The sequence below is a fragment of the Microtus ochrogaster genome, chromosome 5 (assembly GCF_000317375.1).
Source record: "Microtus ochrogaster isolate Prairie Vole_2 chromosome 5, MicOch1.0, whole genome shotgun sequence".
NCBI classification, from domain to species: Eukaryota; Metazoa; Chordata; class Mammalia; order Rodentia; family Cricetidae; genus Microtus; species Microtus ochrogaster.
In genome coordinates this window covers 51,735,058-51,752,029 of record NC_022012.1, presented here as the reverse complement: position 1 = coordinate 51,752,029, position 16,972 = coordinate 51,735,058, and the positions used below count along the sequence as shown (strand labels likewise).

General features: G+C 40.0%; 1 protein-coding gene across 4 annotated transcripts in view; it reads right to left on the bottom strand.

Annotated features, from left to right (window-relative positions):
• The window catches only part of Snx14 (sorting nexin 14), a 60,698-nt gene that overhangs the window by 40,894 nt on the left and 2,832 nt on the right, over window positions 1–16,972 (bottom strand). For 2 of the 4 annotated variants that reach the window (XM_005347530.2, XM_005347531.2), the window contains exons 2-5: window positions 6,547–6,667; window positions 4,481–4,557; window positions 4,124–4,202; window positions 1,469–1,512 (exon numbers count right to left, since the gene is read on the bottom strand). In XM_005347530.2, coding sequence (XP_005347587.1) covers window positions 1,469–1,512; window positions 4,124–4,202; window positions 4,481–4,557; window positions 6,547–6,667 — 321 coding nt within the window. The remainder of the gene's footprint in view (window positions 1–1,468; window positions 1,513–4,123; window positions 4,203–4,480; window positions 4,558–6,546; window positions 6,668–16,972) is intronic. The other 2 variants (XM_026779214.1, XM_026779215.1) reach the window with 1 other exon arrangement.

Here is a 16,972-nt window from a genome sequence, read left to right as displayed (position 1 = left end):
AGAGAGAGAGAGAGAGAGAGAGATTGAAAGATCATTTCAACAGATTCTCTGAAAAGCAATGTGTCCACCCTCCCACCCCCGCAAAAAGAAACTTTATTTTTAATGCATACAGGGTATATAAATGTTGTCTCTTGCAGGACAAAGAAAACACTCTAGCTCTATAAAAAGAAAATGGGATTTTAATTTAGAGTCGGACATCCAAATTATTTCAATTGATAAATGTAAGCACTGTGTTTATTACATTTAAACATTTCAATCTGACAGTATAATGTCTAATGATATACCTCACTTTTGTATTGATTCAGTTATGTTTTGTAATTTCTAATTAAAACATCCTATTTGAGTTTGTCCATAGTGTGTTAAGACTAATTTAATACAACAGTTTATATGCTTTATTTTTCTGAAAATGTGTGCAATTGTTTCCTACGTATCCGTGTATTGCCACACTTCAGTGTGGAGGACACATAGCAGAGGCCAGAGTACAGTCTGGCAGGGCTGCTTCTCTCCTTCCACCCACTATGTGGGCTCCAGGGGCTTATGTCCTCACCCACTGAGTGACCTCACCAGCTTTGTACTTTCTTTTCTCTTTTTTTTGCATTTGATTATGTCTTAAATATGGAGTATTCTGCTTAGAGATGTAAAGGCTCCATCATCAAGTTGAGGATGCGTTCATTACTCAGATCAGTCTTTCTTGTCTTTGATTAAAAAATAAATATGCTGTACTTCCTGTAAGTACATTAAAATTTCAGGAAAATTAGCTGGGGGTGGTGGTGCAAGCCTTTAATCTTAGCACTCAGAAAGCAGAGGTAGGCAGATATCTGAGTTCGAGGCCAACCTGGTCTACATAGTGAGTTCCAGGACAGCCAGGGCTATATAGAGAAACCCTGTCACCAAAAAAAAAAAAAAAAAAAAAAAAAAAAATCAGGAGTCTCATTGTCAGAATTTGATAAAAATTGTCAGAATTTCAGTATTTACCAACTAAGTTATCTCCCCAGCCCCTGTAAAAACTGTGTAGGAAAATCTTGTTCTTGTTTGCTGCAGAGAGGATTTGCTTATATTTGCTTATGTAGGGCAGGTGGCCTCACACTTGTAATTCTCCTGCTTCCCGAGTGCTGTGATTAAAGGCTTGCTTCACTATGCCCAGCTCAACAATGATTCTTAATTGGAGCCAATTAAATCTTCCAGGTATTGCTGGGTCATTTCTGAGGATCTTTATGGTAGTCAGATTGAAAGAAAGAGACTACTACCAGCATTTAGTGAAAAATAGGTCAAGAATAGGTCAGGGACACAGCTAAATACCTAATAATGCACAATGTAGCTCTACACAAAAAAGATTTGACCTTAATTGTACTGAAAAATCCTGGCTTACACTGAAAATACATAATTAATATGCTTACTTTAATGCTATTGGCCATATTAAGGGCGGGGATAGGGTAGGATGGAGCTCTTATGGAAGAAAAACACATACCTGTACCATGGATAAACAAAGTTTTCCAACACTAATTCAAGAACCTGTAAAAAAATTTTAAGAAAAATAATTAACTATAAGGAAACAAACTATACTAAGTGATAGATATTAGCAACAACCAATTTTATTATGCCAAATATTGACAATATCTTTGAGGAGGAAAATTCAAGACAGGATTTCTTTGTATAGCCTTGGCTGTCCTGGATCTAGTTCTATATACTAGGCTAGCCTTGAATGCAGGTACCCCTCTACCTCTGTCTCCCAAGTGCTAGAAGTAAAGGTGTGCATCACCACTGCCCAGCTGACAAAACCTCATGACAATATGTTATATCAACTTCACACGGTTATGAGGGCCTTTAATCCCAGCACTTGGGAGGCAGAGGCAGGTGGATCTCTGTGAATTTGAGGCCAGTCTGGTCTACATAGTGAGTTCCAGGGCATCCTGAGCTACACAGAGAAAAAAAAAAAAAAAAAAAAAACGTGTCTCAAAAAAAAAAAAACGAAAGAAAGAGGAAGGGAAGGTGGGAGGGAGGAAGGAAAGAAAAGTACGAGAGAGATGGGTATAAATAAAGACTGTTCATTCATTTCCTGGATGCCCAGACTCGAATAATCACACAGAAACTAAATTATAACACTGTTTAACCAACAGCCTAAGCATCTTTCTAGTTAGCTCTTATATCTTAAATTAACCCATTTCTATTAATCTATACATCACCAACACGAGGTGGCCTACCAATAAGGTTCCAGTGTCTTTCTCTTTCAGCAGCTACATAGTGTCTCCCTGACTCTGCCTTCTTTCTCCCTGCATTCAGTTTAGTTTTCCCACCTAGCTCTATTCTGCAAAGCAGCTTCTTTATTAACCAAAGGTAATAAAACATTCACAGCATACAGAAGAAAATTCCACATCTCAATTTCTCAACTGAGAAAATGCTTCCATAAGATCAGATTGCAGGCGAGCCTGTAGAGCATTTTCTTAATTAGTAATTGACAGGGAGAGCCCAGCCCACTATGGGCAGTGCCATCCCTGGGTGGGTGGGCCTGGGTTCTATAAGAAAGCAGGCTGAACAAGCTATGGGGAGCAAGTCAGGAAGTAGCACCACTCCATGGCCTCAGTACAAGCTCCTGCCTCCAGGTTCCTGCCCTGACTTCTTCTGATGATGAATAGTGATATGGAATATAAGCCAAATAAGCTCCTTTCTCCCCAACTTGCTTTTGGTCATATTGTTTCATCACAGCAATAGTAACCCTGACTAAGACACAATGTATCTTTTAAAAGTTATTTGCCAGCCAGGAGGTGGTAGCTTATACTTTTAATTTCAAAACTCAGAAGGCAGAGGCAAGCAGGTCTCTATGAATTCAAGGCTAGCCTGGTCTACAGAGTGTGTTTCAGGACAGCCAAGGCTTCACAGAGAAACCCTGCCTCAAAGGAAGGAAAAATAATTAGACTGAAGAGATGGCTCAGAGATTAAGAACTCTTCCAGAGGTCCTTAGTTCAATTCCTACCAACCACATGGTGGCTTAAAACCATCTATAATGAGATCTGATGCCCTCTTCTGTCATGCAGGCATACAGACAAACAGAACATTATATATACATAATAAATAAATTTTAAAAAGAAGGAAAAAAAGATTGACTATTTCCCTTCCCTAGCATTAGTAACCAAAGATGTTAATTTCTAAACTTCTAATTGACCTTGAAAATATCAATAGTACTCATTTCATAAGCTAGTGCAGTTTACACATATAAAAAATGTGTATTCTGAACAAAGAGCCTAGTGTACAATAAGTATATCCATAGTATGTTTATAGCAATTCAGGTCCAAACAAAACTACGAGCTGCCATTTATAACAATCTATGGCACATACAATTATGCACAGTATATAACACTTGATAATAAGTATATTACTGGTTGATGAGTTTACAATGTCATTCATACTTTTTAATCTATGGCATATTATGCTTTATAGTATATGTTTATATCTGTGCTGGTTAGTTTTAACTATCCGTTTCACATAACCCACAACCACTGGAAAGTCTCTAGTAGGAATTATTTAGATCAGCTTGGCCTATTGGTATATACGTAGTAAATGTCTTAATGGTTCACTGATATAGGAAGACCCAGGGCACTTTAGACAGCACCATTCCCTAGTCAGGGCTTCCTGAAGAATGTAACAGAGGAAACAGCTTGCTAGAAGCAAGCAAGCAAGCAAGCAAGCAAGCAAGCAAGGATCCACATGTTTATATCCTGCCCTGACTTTCTCACAGCAAGGAAGAAGATCATGACACTGTAAGCCAAATAAAACCTTTCTTCCCCTAAGCTGTTTCTGTCATGATATTTTATCACAGCCACAGAAATTAAATTAGAACAGTACTGTACTTTTTAGACTTTACTCCTATTATTAAAATAAAAAAAGAATTTTCTATAAAACAATAAATATGCCATGTTAGGCCAGGAGTGGCTTCAAATAACTCAAATTTGTACAACCCTCGACTGCATCCAGAAGCCCTATGCAATGACTGAAGTTACCACAGAGGCTTGTACAAGCACACTTTGTGATGTTATGACAGGGACAAAACTGTCTATAATTTTCAGAACACAGTCCCAACCTCAAATAACACATGCTCATATTTGGGAATATTAGTTAAATTACTTACCTCTGAGAGAGATGCATCGACTTTGGAAGAAACTTTCAGGTCTAGCCAGGGCTGGTAGTTTTCAAGTAGCAAGGAAGGCCTAAAGTCAATCAAACAACAAAGACACTTGTCATAAAATAACTTGTAGTAAAATGTAATAAAAGATCAACAAATAACATTTGACTTGGGGGCCAGCAAGGTGGCTCATCATGAGGTAAAAACACTTGCCTTAGAAGCTCAATTACTTGAGTTTGAGTCCCAGAACCCAGATAAAGGTGGAATGAGAGAACCAACTCCACAAGTTGTCCTCCGCCCTCCAGACAGACAGCATGGCCGCACACCGCCCCCAAGCACAACTTTAAAAAGAGGTTAACTTACCTGTGTCGCTTACATTTCACTTTACCACAAACAGCACAGCTGTGACCTTGGGGAAATAACTCTTGAAGTCCTAACTGCTAAAAAAGGAAAGATAACAGAGTGAGTCCTTAGTTTCCCTAATGTCTCTACTACAAAGAACCGGCTTTCAAGAGCTTTGTTACCCTCCAGGAGGGCACTCAGAGAACTTTCTGTTTGGTGGTTCCAAACTAGAACTCTTGTTTGTAAAGTCCTGCTAAATTAACTGCCAGTGGACACAAAATACCTTCTGAACTACTTTACAATAAGCCAGGCCTGGGGTGCAACTCAGTGGTTCAGTAGTAGAGAATTCTCTAGCACAAAGAATGGCACAGGTTCACCAGAAGATGAGTGGGAACCGTAAACAAAGGTTCTCTTACCAGGTATGGCAGTACATGTCTATAATTTCAACTCTCTAAAGACTAAATAATCAACCAATCTACCTTTGACTGTATCTTCTACTGAAAAAAATATTAGGGAAAAAAATTCTCCATTTCTCCCAAAGCTTAGCTTCAATGAGGGGCAAGACATGTGATAAATCCCGAGGGCCATGACCAAATATAGCCCAGACTTCTGTGCTTTCTCTACATAGAAAAACCTAAAATGAGGAACTGTATCAATTTAAACAATTGAACCTATGATTAAAGAATCTGATTCAAAGACAGCCCACAAGGGGCTTGGAGCACAGCTCTGAAGGACAGCACTTGAATATGAAGTACAAGGCCCCATGCTTTTTCTTCATCTGAGGAGAAAAAAGATATCTCACTTGATCCTGACTTGTGGACAGAATCTTAAAAGTCAGAATTTTGCCTTACAGAGTACAGAGTCAATATACTACTGTCACTATTGAACTTCAGAAATACAAACTATATTGGCTAAGGAAATTCACTATTTTTTTGTTTTCTCTTGTGCACATATGCATTTAAGAGATTTACAGGGTTGGAGTGTTGGCTTTAGTTCAATGCTTAACATTTTGCTTAGGCACAAGGCTCTGAGTCCAATCCTCAACCTGTGAACTCACCCGCACATACACAAACACACACATATACACAGAATGAGAATTAACAGGGCTGGATTATTATTTATCCCAGAATTCCTTAAATGTCCGTGCTTCAGAATTACCTAAAAAGTTTTTAATAATACTATTTACAGAACAGTAGCCTAGAACTTTTTAAGCAAAATCAGATTGTTGATGATGCCCAAGGAGGGTCTCATTTACAAAACAGGTTAGAAACCTCTGTCCTAAGCTAACTGTCCTTGTGGTTAACATGTACCCAGGGGACAGGCTGGCACTGTGAACTGCAACTTTCTGAGAAAGCTGTATTTTCCTTTCACAGTTGCTATTAGAACTGTAAACCTTAAAACTAGGACTGGCTGGGCAGTGATGCACGCCTTTAATCCCAGCACTTGGGCAGCAGAGGCAGTAGGATCTCTGATTTCGAGGCCAACCTGGTCTACAGAGCTAGTTCCAGGATTAAGTTCCAAAGCTACACAGAGAAACCAAAACAAACAAATAAATAAATAAATAAGCTAGTACTGAAGATGCAGCTCAGTGGGGAATTACATGCATGAGCCTGGGTTCAATCGTCAGCACCAAAAAAAATAAAGTCAACTTAAAATAAGTATTTAAACATTTATACATGCATACACACACACACACACACACACACACACTGCTCATTTTAAACTTTTTCTATAGACTCCATGTATTCATTGTTATAAAGTAATAAGTATATTTTAAAAATCATCGCTTTAAAATACTTTTAGTAAAAAGACTCATTAGCATAGTCACATAAGCTGACTTTTAAAATTAAAGATCACAGGGCCAGAGAAAGGGCTCAGTGTGCCTGCTGCACTTGGTGAGGACCTGAATTCAGTTATCAGAACCCGCACTGGATAGCTCACAACTGCTGACTTCAGCTCCAGGGAATCTAACATTCACTGTTGGCCTCCAGGGTACTACACACTTATGGTGGATGCTCACACAAACATACCACATACACACATGAATAAAAAGAATTTAACTTAAAAACTTAAAAAACACAATTTACCTTAGGTTTGTATTTTATTGTGAGGAATATATTTGGTAACAGAGAGTCGGGTCCTAATGAACAGTAGAATGTCACAACTCCAGCAACAAATGACCAGAAGATCATTAAGACATGAAGATACCTTAGAAACAAATGGAAATGATCAGAACTAAAGAAATATATAGCATTAAAAGGTATTCCTTTATTGACCTACCATATATTTATTAATGAAAATCAATTTTAAGCTTTCCAATTAACTTTTAATAATAATAGTTAGACATAACTAAATAATGCAATGTATATTACCAAATATATAATTTTATCTAAGTATAGGAGAAAATTAAGTTCAACATTTCATAGTTTCATTTCTATGCTGTTATGTTTAAGTAGTCTGAAATTCATTTTTCCAAAATACCTATTATCACATTCCACCAAAATTATGATAATCATTAAAATTAATTTTTCCAAGTGCCTACTTTGTGTTAGACAGTGTTAGACTCTGGGTATATACCAAAGAACATCACTATTGTGGTCTCTAGTAACACAGGTATCTGTCTGGCAGTGAAAGTTGAATAAATGAACATAATACAATGTGAACACCTTTTGTATTTTGGGCAGGGGTTGCACACACACACTTTTTCTTTTTAATTTATTTATTTTGTTTTATGTGATTGCTCTTTTGCCCACATGTATGTCTGTGTGAGAGTGTCAGATCTTGGAGTTACAGACAGTTGTGAGCTCCATGTGGACCCAGATCCTTTGGAAGAACAATCAGTTCTCCTAACAACTGAGCCATCTCTCCAGCCCACATGTTTGGTATTATAAAACAGAACTCAATAGCTCCAAAAAATTTAATGTAGGGGAAAACCAACAAAAGAAGGTAGGGGAAAAAGGGACTGGGGAAGATAGGGGAATTCAAACTTGAGAGCACTGCATGGCCATGGTCTGCACAGTTTCCACAAAGCAGAGGTTTAGGACACTTGTTGCTTTTTCATCAGAGGAACCAGATTTGATTCCCAGCACCCACACAGTGGCTTACAACCATTTGTAACTCCAGTTCCAGGGGATCTGATGCCCTCTTCTGTCCTCCAAAGGCACCAGACATGCAGGCCAAATACTCATATATGCAAAGTAAAATGAATAAGCCTAAAATATTTTTTAAAAAATGGTCCTAAGATGAATCTGAAAAAGCAAGAAGCCAGACTAGGAATTGTGCCATATAATACACCAGGTTATTATTGAGATGTCTCAAAACAGGCATGCTCAGCATGATCTTGCAGATACCAACCCCTTCACACAGTTCAAACATCAATGACCGCTGTGTTTATTAATTGTAAATAACTGCATAAAACATAAGCTCTTCTGTTAACTCTTCAGTCTAAAAACTGTAACATAAATGACAGATGTATAGGTGACCAATCACATCACTTTTGTTAGTAACTGACCATTCACATACAACAGCAAAACATGAAGCTGTTACCTCTTTATTCCCAATAATAACTTTTTTTAAATATTTATTTGTTATGTATACAATATTCTGTCTGTGTGTATGCCTGCAGGCCAGAAGAGGGCACCAGACCCCATTACAGATGGTTGTAAGCCACCATGTGGTTGCTGGGAATTGAACTCAGGACCTTTGAAAGAGCAGGCAATGCTCTTAACCTCTGAGCCATTTCTCCAGCCCCCCCCCCAATAATAACTTTGTGTGACGTTTTATAAAAATATCCATTTACAAAAGGAAATGGACTCACAAGCATGAAAGTGGAACAAGGAAATGGGCCACAATAAATAACACTAGAAGTCAAATTCAGATCAAAGAAAATGCAATTACAAATGAAATCGGTCCTTGTTGAAATTTGGACACTGCCCACGGGGATGTTCCCGGCTGGGTCCTTGGACAGCAGAGAAGGTACCTGAGCGATCCTTGCCCCACTATCACGCTGATGATTATCTAGAATGTCACCATAGAGTCTTCATCCAGCAATGGATGGAGACGGAGACCCTCATCAGAGGGATGGACTGAGCTCCCAGGATCCAGTGAAAGGCAGAAGGAGGGAGAAGACGAGCGGAGAAGTCAGGACTGTGAGGGGTTGGTCCAACTGAGGCAATGTGCCTGTTCTGATGGGAGTTCACCAAATCCAGGTGGACCAGGTCTGAATGAGTATGAAATAGAACCGGACTCTGATTGTGGCTGACAATGGGGGCTGAGAAGCCATTGATGGAGGCAGTGGGACTTGTTTTTACGGCATGTTCTGGCTTTTTGGGACCCTAGTCTATACGGATGCACGACTCCTTGGGCCTGGGTGTAGTGGGGAGGGTCTTGGACTTCCCACAGGACAGGGTTTCCTGCCCTCTCTCAAGCAGGGTAGGAGAGGAAGGAGGAGGTGTGGGGGAGTGGGAGAGGATTAGGAGGAGGGAAGGAGATGTAAATAATTGAATGGAAAAATAAAAAAGAAAATAAAAAAGAAATTTGGACACTACTATTGTTGAAGACGATAGATACACAGGCCTGAGGATGTAGGTCAGCTGGTTGAGTGCTTGCCTGGCATCAGAAAACCCTGTGTTTGCTCTCTAATAGCTCGTAAACCAGACATGCCTCTGATCCCAGCATTTGGGAGGTGGAAGTCATCCTTAGCCAGTCTGGGCTCAAATGGTGATAGGGATATTATCAACCAAGATGAAAACATCTCAAAGTGATTTTGGCAAAAATCTTTACATTTATGGAAGTTTGGGAAATATTTTATGATAGTGAGTGAAAAATTGAAAATCAATCCACATTTAGAAGCTTAGCCATTAGACACAGAGAAGATATTCCATATACTAAATTCAAATTACTATTATACACTTTTGCAAAGAAATATAAAAGAGATAGAACCATGTGAACTAGAAACTATGGTGCAATCAGTCTTATCCCCTCCCAAGCAAAGCTCAACTTGACAGCTATATATCTTCAAAAAAAAAAATGGCAGTGAGAAGAGGATGAAGTCACAATGCAGGGAGAACACAGGAGAGCAGACAAAGAGATGTGTTATTATTTGGTTTGGCTTGCGTCTAGGGTCTCACTCTGTAGTTCTGACTTGACCTAGAAATTACTGTCTAGACCAAACTAGCCTCAAACTCTCAGAGATCCAGGGGCTCACCTCCCAAGTGCTGAAATTAAAGGTATGCCCCACCACGCCTAACACAAGAAGGTGCTGGTACTCTCAATACTATTCCATGTTTCTCTGAGGCCCAGTTAACAGTGCTCTTTATTCAGTATTCTCTCAGCCAAACCTAGTATAAACTGAGTTTCTGTTAGCTGTTATGTAGGTGGGATGGCAGATTGCTCAGTAGGCAAAGGTGCTTGACTCCTGACGATGTAAGCATGATGACTTAATCTGATCCCCAGAAACCACACAAAGGTGAAAAGAGAGAAACAATTTCACACAAGTACTGACTTTCCACACACACCTACATATCTTACACATACACATACATACAATTAATAAATTAAAGATACAAAATGATGAAGAACTGAAAACACATACAAGAGAAAAGAATTTATTAAAAGAGTATACAAGCAAGTCCCAAGTAATGCTAAGGAAATAATATAAAAATCTTATGAAAGTTCTAAGGATGGAAAGTGACAGCATTACACTGAATCCACTCTGGCTGCAGTACAGAGCTTGGCACTGTAGGAACACACTGGCTGATGGAAGGCTGTTGCAATAATGCAGGAGAGGAGCTAAGGACCCTCACCAGAAAACAGAGAAAAGGAGCTGAGTCTTTTAACAAACAGAAGAAAAAATAAAAAAGACTGAAGTAGCTGGTTAGGTATGAGCAAAAAGAAAAGCTGTCAAGAAACAAATCAGTCTTTAGACTGGCCAAGTCTCAGGAGTCTCACCTAACATGTGCCACAGAAAAATGGACCACAAACTGCTATATATGGTAATTCTTTACAGAGAACATTAGTTGAAGATGGATTAGAAATTAGAAAAAAAAAAGCACATGAAGTCACAGGAATAAATGACATAACCCAGGAAGAAAAGGGAGACTTTAGAAAACACAGAGGAGGCTGGAGAGTGGTCTCAGGAGTTAAGCGCATACCATCTTTGTAGAGACCTGAGTTCCATTCCCAGCGGCTCACTACCCGGCTCTAAACTGTCTAAAACATCAGCTCCAGGGGATCCAACACCCTCTTCTGGCCTCCTAGGCTGTGATGCATGTGATATACATAAACTCACACAGGCATACACACACTATTTCTTTTTTTATTTTTTTAATTTAATTTTTAATTAAAAATAGAGAACTAGCTAAGAGCTGTGCTCCTTCACAGGTTCTGCTTCAAAGTTCTGCTTGAGTTCCTTTCCTGACCTCCCTCAGTGCTGGACTGTGGCCTGTAAGCTGAAATAAGCCCTTTCCTCACCTGAGTTTGCTTCGGATCTATTTTATTACAGCAGTCAGGGAACCAGCACAGCCTCACTGACTCAAGATTTGGACTGTGTCAGCTGGGTAGAAGGAAAGATGCTAAAGTTGGATAGCTGAAGTAGCAGGCTATGAGATCTACGTTAGCAAGACTCAAAACTTTAAACTGTACATGACAACAGAGGAGGGCAGTGGATAGGAGGAAAGTAGAGGAGTAAGGACATCAGGACTGATTGAATGAGAAATGCACACTAGACAACAGCACAGTTTTTCATTTCACTTATTTATTTAAAAACAGGGTCTTAGTCCAGGAGTGGTGGTACACACCTTTAATCCCAGAATTCAGGAGGCAGAAGTAGGCAAATCTCTATGAGTTTGACGTCAGTCCGGTCTACAGAACAAGTTCCAGGACAGTCAGGGTTACACAGAGAAACTCTGACTTGAAAAACCAAAAGAAAAAAGAAAAAGAAAAAAGTCTCGCTAAAGAACTCAGAGCCTAGGCTGGCCTTGAACCTGTGGTCCTCCAGCCTCAGTCCCTTGAGCGCTATCATCACAAGATATTTGAGTCTTGGGAGTACTTTCTAGTGACAGCAAGGTCCACTGTCTGGTCACACAAATGTGAGGCTGAAGAGTCACCTTGCTATAAACCAAATTATCAGATAGTTGCTCCCTCAAGCACTGAGGTCACCTAGATTGACAGAATTTAAAACAGGTCTATAAGCCAGGAGCCAGTCTTATATAAACGAGTACAGCTGACTTGTAGAATGCCCTCAACAAGCAAATGGATGGCATGTCGCTCAAGGGAATAAGAAACCTCTGCAGCACCAGACTTGCCCTCTCACCACCAAGTAGATAAAGGGTATGTGGCAACTACTTCTCAGCAAGGCAGACAGCACTGCAGGGCTGGGCCCATGAGAGAAGGGAAGCATCCTGGTGGGCTCCATGTGCATCCCAGATTCTTCCCAATTATCTTTCTACTTGCAAAAGAAACCGTGAGACCTAAAGCTTAAAAGGTAGAGGTGCAGCAGCTAAGAAGGGGAGAAACGGGGAAATGCTAATATCTTATTTATAGACAGTGACCAAGTAAGTCAAAAGGTCAGGCCACCCAGCCAGTGAAACCACCCGATTGCTATGCTCTGAATTCTACACCTGAAAAACATGCACTGGGTGCCTATTACTAGAAATGGGCTTGCCCGGTGGTAAAAGGAGTCTAATGCCAAGGCTGACGACTTGAGTTATAGATCCCTGGAACCGACACAGTGAAGGAGAGAACTCTCTCCCAAAAGCTATCCTCCACATGTGTGATGTGGTGTGTGTATGTGTACACAATAAATCAGTAAATGAATGAAATAAACACCATTAATAGTCTCATGTCTGTTCAAGTCATCAAATGTAATTTGGGACATAATCTAGGAAAAAAGTATTTTTTTAGAGTGCTTTTGAGGGCTGGAGAGATGGCTCAGCAGTTAAGAGCACTGGCTGTTCTTCAAGAAAACCCAGGTTCAATTTCTAGCAGCCAGATGGCAGATCACAATTATCTGTAACCCCAATTCCAAGCTACCCAACACCCTCATGCAGGCAAAACTCCAATGCACATAAATAAAAATAAAATAGAGTAGAAAAAACAAAACAGCAAATTTAACAAAATATAACTGATTTGTAGAAAAATAATAAAATAAATCAACCTCTCAAGGAGTTTATTGACAATTACTAGAAAATCAAAATCAGTTTTAGTGTTTTTTTTTTTAAGGGGTGTTCATTGTTGCTGTTGTTTTTGAGACAGGGTTCTTCTGTGTAGCCTTGGCTGTCCTGGAACTCACTCTGTATGTAGCCCAGGCTGGCCTCAAACTCAGAGATCCACCTGCCTCTGCCTCCCAAGTGCTGGGACTAGGCACACGCCACCACCGGTTTGGAAAATCAGTTTTTATTTTTCAGACGCAATTCACTTTATTTTTCTTGTAATAAGAACCCTTTCAGGGTGGCCACAGCTGGAGACTGGGTCCTCTGAACAGAGACTCTGGTATGAGTTTTCACAAGATGCTTAGTGAATTCCTGATAGGGTGACTTGGTGAACACAGTCTCTTTCCAGGGGTCAGAAATCCCAGGGGTCGGGTAGCTGTAGGTCTTAGAGATGGCATCAAAGGTAGCCTGGGCAAAGTTACCCAGGCTGGCAGTGCAGTCCCTGGCTGATGTGTAGCAGTCATCAATACCGGCCATTATCAGTAGCTTCTTTGGCACAGGAGCAGAGATGATGCCAATGTCTCTGGGGGCAGGGACGAGACACACCAACACAGAGTCACGGTGGCCTTGTTTTTAATGTAGTTCCTAGGCTGGAATGTTTATTTGTGGATGTATGCATGTGAGTATAGTGCACACACACTTATACACGTACAAGGATGCCAGGGCAAGGTGTCAAGTGTCCTTTATCACATCCTACCTTATTACTTTGAGACAGGGACTCCTCATGAACCTGAAGCTCTCCATTTGGGAGTTTTTGTTTGTTGGTTCTTTTTGACCAGGTTAGCAGGCAGCAAGCCCTAGACATCCTTGTGTCTGTTTACCTCAGTGCTGGGGTTACTGGCATGGGACTAAGCCTGGCTTGTTAGAAAAGATAGGATAGTTAGGGTCTGAACTGATGATCCCCATGTATACATAAGCATTCAATCACTGAGCTACTGCATTTTTTAAATCAGAGACTTTTTAAAGATTTAAGTATGTGCATGTACGTGCATGACGATGCGAATTAGGATATGCACACATGTAAGTACAAGTGCCCATAGAGGCCAGAAAAAGATGGCAGAGTTCTTGAAACTAGAATTCCAGGAGATTGTGAGCCATCCAATTTTTGGTGCTGGTATCCAAACTCTGGTCCTCACAACAGAGCAGCAAGTGCTATTTAATAGCAGAGCCATCTAAGAGCAAAGCCAGTGTTCCCTCTAAGGTTTAAAGTTACCTGCCACTACTCACAGGTCCTTTCTGTGCCTCATCCACCCTCTTCCCCCAAACAGTTCTTCCACATCTTTCCCCAAGGTCTAGCCTGATTCTTACTGCAAGTCATCCAACCTCTCCCTGCAGTCGGTTCTTCCACACCCTTCTCCAGGCTCTAGCCTGGTTCTTAGCACACCTCATCCAACCTCTCCACCCAGTCAGATCTCCCGAACTTTCTCCGGGGTCTACACCTGTGGATCTGCTGGCTCTGCTAATCCATGCATCCCCAACCTGCCAAATCTAGCCCTGGTCATAATCCAGTCTCCTGACCTTGTCTGGTCACCATTATGGGCCTGACAACAAAATATTGTGAGCTAAAGAGAGGAATGAGCATAGCAGAAGAGACTGTAAAATACAAAACACAAAGGCATAAGTATTAAAATACTCTGTATCATTTTGTATCACTAAGGACACAAACAACACCACCAAACTAACAGATGAGCACAAGCAGCAGGTACTTTTCCATAATAACTTCAAATATCAATGGCTTCCCAATAAAAAGACACTGGCGGATTGAATGGATCAAGAAACAACACCTATCTATTGTCTACAAGAAATACATTTTAGCTTCAATAATAAACATCTCATACAGTAAAAGGACAGAAAACAGTACTCCAAAACAGAGCAGAAATGAATGAAATAGAAGGAAAGAAAACAAGATAGTCAATGAATCCAAGAGCTGATTCTTTAAGAAAATAACCAAGGTTAACAAACTGACTAAAAGAAAAACTGAGAGGACACATGCTGACAGAATCAGAAATAAAACAGTAAAACGCAGAAACAGACACCAAAGAAATTCAGAATGTTATAAGGGAATATTTTCAAAATATGTATTCTGCTAAGCTGGAAAATCTAAAAGAAATTGATGGATTTCTAAATTCGGAGAAATCACCAAAATTAAACCAAGAAGTCAACAAACCTAAAAGGATCCATAACAAATGAGGCAATTAAAATAGTAGAAAAAGTCTTCCAGAAAAAAAAAAAGTTCAGGACCAGACGGAGCCACAGCAGAATTCTAGCAGACTTTCCAATGTCTACAAGCAATCCTTCTTAAATTATTCAAAAACAGAAACAGAAGGAGCACTCCCAAACTCCTTCTACAAAGCCACTATTACTCTAATACCCAAACCATGTAAAGACAGAAAAAAAAGACTACAAGACATTAGAAAGACATTAGAAAATGGAAAGACATCCCATGTCATAAATTGATAAAGCTAATACTGTGAAAATGGCCGTTCTACCAAAACTTATTTAGAGATCAAATGCAAGTTCAGTCAAACTCCCTATGTCATTCTTCACAGAAGTAGATCCCAAAATTCTTACAAAACTGCAAAAGACCCTGGAAAACCAAAACTATCCTGAGCAAAAAGAAGAATATGGGAGGGATTACAGTACCAGATTGTGAGATGTACTACAGAGTATAATAATAAAAATAATATGAACTGGTACAAAGACAAGCATGCAGATAGAGGACAAGTCAAAGACCCAAACCTGACTACATGGAACTTCAGCCATTTCATATTTGACAAAGATACCAAAAATAAACTCGAGAAAAGAAGGCATTTTCAACAAATGCTGCTGGGAACACTGGATGTCCAGCTGCAGAAGAATGAAATTAGATCTGTATCTATCACCTTCCACAAAAACGAATTTACATGGTTAAAAGACTTAAATTTGAAACCTGAAAGTGCTGGAAGAAACAGAAGCAGGAGTCTACATGGTGTAGGTACAGAAAAGAACTTTCTGAATAAGTCTCCATTCGCCCAAGAAGTGAAGGCCAACTTCACTTAAATTAGAACTTAACAACTAAAATGCTTCTACGCTGCTAAAAACACAATCAACTGGGTAAAGAAGAAGCCCCCAGAATAGGAGGATTGATATCCAAAATATATAAAGAACTCACAAAACAAAAACAAACCATCTAAAAATGGACCTGGGACCTGAACAGAGAATTCTCAAAAGAATAAATGAAAATTGTTAAGAAACCCGGGCGGTGGTGGCGCACGCCTTTAATCCCCGCACTCGGGAGGCAGAGGCAGGCGGATCTCTGTGAGTTCGAGACCAGCCTGGTCTACAAGAGCTAGTTAGTTCCAGGACAGGCTCCAAAACCACAGAGAAACCCTGTCTCGAAAAACCAAAAAAAGAAAGAAAAAAAAAAAAAAGAAAATTGTTAAGAAATATCTTTTAGAAACATGTTCATCATTCTTAGCAACTAGGAAAATGTAAATCAAAACCACTTTGAGATTTCATCTTATCCCAGTCAGAATGGCCAAGAACTAACGACTGACAACAAATGCTGGAAGAGTTGTGGGGGAAGAGGAAACCTTCATCCACTGTTGGGATTACAAACTGGTGCAGCCAGTATGGAAACCAGTGTAGAGAAGTCTCAAAAATCTAGAAGTAAAGCCAGGCAATAGTGGTGCACGCCTTTAATCTTAGCACTCAGGGGGCAGAGGTCATCAGATTTCTGTGAGCTTGAAGCCACCCTGGTCTACAGAGTGTGTTCCAAGACAGGCAGGCTTATTAACACAGAGAAACCCTGTCTTGAAAAACCAAAATAAATAAATAAATATATGAACCTATTAGTTCCCATTGGCAGAAGGAACCAGGTTTTCTCATAGGACATTCATTCCATGTACAATGTAAGCATACACAGCATGTGTTTATTTCTGTTTCTGTGTGTCTCTCTCTTTCTGTCTCTCATACATACATACACAGACACACACACACTCAGTAGTACACATCTTAAAGAAAATTACACAAGGACTAGAGAGATGGCTCAGTGGTTAAGAGCACTGGCTGCTTTTCCAGAGGTCTTCATTCAATTCCCAGCAACCACATGGTGGCTCACAACCATCTCTAGTGGGATCTGATACCCACTTCTGACATAAAGGTGTGCGTGCAGATAAAGCACGTATAAAATAAATAATTTAAAAAAAAAAAAAAAAAGAAGCCAGGCGGTGGTGGCCCACACCTTTAATCCCAGCACTCGGAAGGAAGAGACAGGCGGATCTTTGTGAGTTTGAGGCCAACCAGGTCTACAAGAGCTAGTTCC